Genomic DNA, 3,751 nt, shown 5'->3' with positions numbered 1-3,751 from the left:
ATATATATATGAGCTCTATGTTGAGCTCGAGCTCGTTTAACTCGAGCTCAAGTCGAGTTTTTAACGAGCCGATCTCAAGTGGCTCACGAGTAGCTCCGTTCACTTACACCCTTATATACCTTCGTCAAAAGTGTAATAAATTCATGTATTTTTCTATTTGAATAGCGCACAAGAAAATATCTCAAACGTGCATACCATCAAGTATATGAATATGGATACTTGTAACGGGAAACTATAATGTTTATTTTATTAAAATATAATTGTTTACTTATTGATTTGTATAAGGGAAAATGACGCAACGACCCTATTATGTATTTTGACTTTACCATTTCAATCCCTTAAGTATTTTTCATGCCTTTTAAGAGAAAAAAAATTGTTAGTGACCTGCTTATTTGGTCCCTCTGGCCTACCATTACCAGTTTCGTATACAAGTGGCTTATAATTAATTAAAAAACTTGAATTAAATCCACCTCAGTCTTCGCCTTTTGTCCATGCCTCTCGACCCTCTCTCACATACGCACACCCACACACACACACACAGAGGTCAATCAACCCCTCCTAATTAGTGTTCATTATTTGAGTTGATTTCTAAAGCTCTAGGGCTTGATTCAAGATACCTGAAAGACCTTGGCTGTACAAATGGATTCGCCTCCATCTGTCATTACTATCCCACGTCTCCACAGTCGGAACTAACAATTGGGGCACATAGCACATAGCACATAGCTCCATCTTGTGGACTTGTCTGCTTCATGGATGATGAAACCAGTAAAGAAATGTACATCTGTAACCCTATTTATCGCGAATACGAGACTCTCAAGAACCCACCAATCCTCGGTCCATCGGTGTGTACCGTATTGGCGTTCTCCATTGACCAGTCAAACTCAAAATACATAATCTCTGTGATCAGGTCAGTTCAATCTTCTCAAGATTTCTTTTTATGGGATGTTTGTATTCATGTCTATAACTCAAACGAAAAGACATGGTTAACCCCGGTGATGAGGAGGACTATGAAAGGGTGGAGACCAGGGGATGTGAGTGTTATATGTAACAATGTTTTATACATTTTGGTCTTTCACACAAGGTTAAACGAGAATCAGCTTGAGAACTATCACGGGTTAATAACTTACTATCTTGACAACATGGAATCGGTTTTGAGGGACGAAAATGATTCGGTAATTTTAGCACCTTGTACGCTTACGTGTGGGAGGTTGATGATTGTTCAAGGGATGTTTGTGCTTGTTGGGGGTATTGGGAACCTGAAAGACATTGGCTTTAGAAATCAACTAGAATGGATTCGTTTCCATCAGTTTTTCATTTGTAGATATCGTTTGAGAATGAACACTAATTAGGAGGGGTTGATTGACCAGTGTGTGTGTGTGCGTATATGAGAGAGGGGCGGGAAACATGGACAAAAGGTGAAGAATGAGGTGGATTTCATTCAAGTTTTTTAATTAATTAAAAGTCATTTGTACATGAAACTGGTAATGGTATGTCAGAGAGACCAAATAAGCAGGTCACTAACAACTTTTTTCCCTTAAAATGCATGAAAAATACTTAAGGAACTGAAAGGGTAAAGTCAAAATACATAATAGGGTCGTTGCGTCATTTTTCCTTTGTATAAATATATGACGTTTCTTTGCTATGTGGGGTTTCTGTAATATTTGGTTTTCACTTCTTTTATGATATTTGGTTTTCATCTCTTAACCTAATATACCACTTTTGATACTCAAATATATTTCGGTCTCTAATAAGTTTGTCTTACATGTTTTTTTGTTAAAATATCTTTATATAATTATATTATTAAACAAAATAGACCATATAAATATAACTAATTAATAATTTTATTATCAAAATTATTAAAAAAATATTTAGATTTTGAAATGAATCAAAACATACATATTGAATTTGACATATGATTAATTAACATCAACTTTATATATAACTTAATATTATAAATAATAACTATTCTTACATTTATAATATAAGTATACAATTATATTATTAGAATTATATAAACTCAAACATCAATAACCAAATTATAAACATAAAATTTTAAGTTATATGGTGTAAAAGAATAATATAATGCTAAATTTGGTATTATATTAAATATTATTATAGATCATTTTCACACCAAATGATGTTGGGCTAGAGACATATATAGTTAAACATTATTAAACATTATTAAAAATATTTACATCAATTTTATAAATCTAAGTAATCACAACATATTAAAATCGCCTTTATCAAAGAAATATAAGTATCTAAATAATAAATTCCCTTTACTTACTTTGTTCTCCCCGTCGGGCTAACATGATTCTTACAAAGCATTGAGCTCCGACTGTCCATAATTTTAGAGCTCGTCTCTCTAAATGGAAAGCAAAAACATTATCTTTTGGTGTTGTCTAACACTTGTGAACTTGGTGCTCAATTGTCTTCCCCTCTATTATTCATTTTTATTATGTACTCCGAAGAAGGTTTTATATCTCCTTGGTGGCATTAAGAGGAAGTTTTTTTGAGGAGGTGATGATAATAAGAAGATCAATTGTATGGCGTGGGAGTTGGTAAACAAACCGAAAGATAAAGGTGGCTTAGGTGTTGAGTGTCTTGAGTCCGCCAATTTGGTTGTTCTTGCCAAATGATGGTGGCGTTTAAAAAATGGTTCAGATTCCTATTGGTTCTCATGTATCAAATAAATTCACAATCTTACGCTTGTGGATGGAAAAACTTTAGCAAAAGGATCTTTTAAATGAGTTCGGCTCAAAATTGCTAATGTGGGCTTAAAGCTTGCACAAAATGGTGTTTATTTGAACAACCCGTTTTAAAATGTAACATCCCAAAATTTAAGACCAAAAATTTCATTTTTAATTTAATAATTATAAAACCATTTATCTGGAAACATCCATAGTATAAACTCATATCAAAACCAAGGTATCAATAATCAAAACGTGTCATGATAAAACAACATCAGAGTATAACTCCCAAATATATCATGTGCGGAAATCATGGTGTGATGCGTTGCGATCATGTCGGCTCTTTTCCTTTGAAGAAGAAGTACCTGAAACCAAAACTAAAAACCGTAAGCACGAAGCTTAATGAGTTCCCCCATCATACCGCGTACAATATGGCCTATCATATCCGGGTGCTGGCCTACCCCTTCGGTCTCTTTCAACCGGTAACTGCCTAGCATATCTGGTGCTGGCCTACCCCTTCGGTCTTTTCGACCGGTAACGAGAACTATTTCACCCCTATCACTACCACATATCATTCTAGTACATAAACACATAAGTCACATACTGCCTAGCATATCTAAGTGTTGGCCTACCCCTTCGGTCCTTTCGACCGGTAACGGGGTCTATCCCACCCCTCCTACCACTATCACATAATACCATAGCATACTAGCACACAAAGCATAATAGATAGTGGCATACCAGACAATTATCACAAAGACAATCATCTGTACTATAATCAACTACTAGTGGGCTGGCATTGGTGCCTTTGACCCACTTCTACTGGAAGTTAACTCACCTCACACTGCTGAAGTCCATTGCAGGAAATCCTTAGTTGCTGTCCTGGCAACTCCCTGGGCTATCAATACCAAAACATCACTCAATTAGCAATTGGGTTCCAAACAATGATTCATAATCCTTACTTGGGGTAAAATGAACATTTTACCCCTGGCCCAACAAGACCCATTATTAAGGCCCAATCCCAAAACCAGTAAGGTCCAAAACCATAATATCCATAAAAGCCC

General features: G+C 35.4%; 1 protein-coding gene across 1 annotated transcript; it reads left to right on the top strand.

Moving 5' to 3' along the window:
• The first annotated feature begins 749 nt into the window (after nt 1–749).
• LOC145121360 (F-box/kelch-repeat protein At3g61590-like) lies at nt 750–1,349 on the top strand. Its single transcript, XM_079057119.1, has one exon. It carries the CDS (start codon nt 750–752, stop codon nt 1,347–1,349), a length of 600 nt encoding a protein of 199 aa, XP_078913245.1.
• The last annotated feature ends 2,402 nt before the right edge of the window (nt 1,350–3,751 follow it).

Source organism: Lactuca virosa, chromosome 6, assembly GCF_052849685.1.
Source record: "Lactuca virosa cultivar CGN04683 chromosome 6, Lactuca_virosa_CGN04683_v6, whole genome shotgun sequence".
Lineage (NCBI taxonomy): Eukaryota > Viridiplantae > Streptophyta > Magnoliopsida > Asterales > Asteraceae > Lactuca > Lactuca virosa.
The sequence above is the reverse complement of the archived record's forward strand: the minus strand, read 5'-3'. Positions and strand labels throughout refer to the sequence as shown.

What these genes read in the sequence shown, in the direction of transcription:
- LOC145121360 (XM_079057119.1), top strand. Translation starts at nt 750, where the DNA reads ATGGATGATGAAACCAGTAAAGAAATGTACATCTGTAACCCTATTTAT.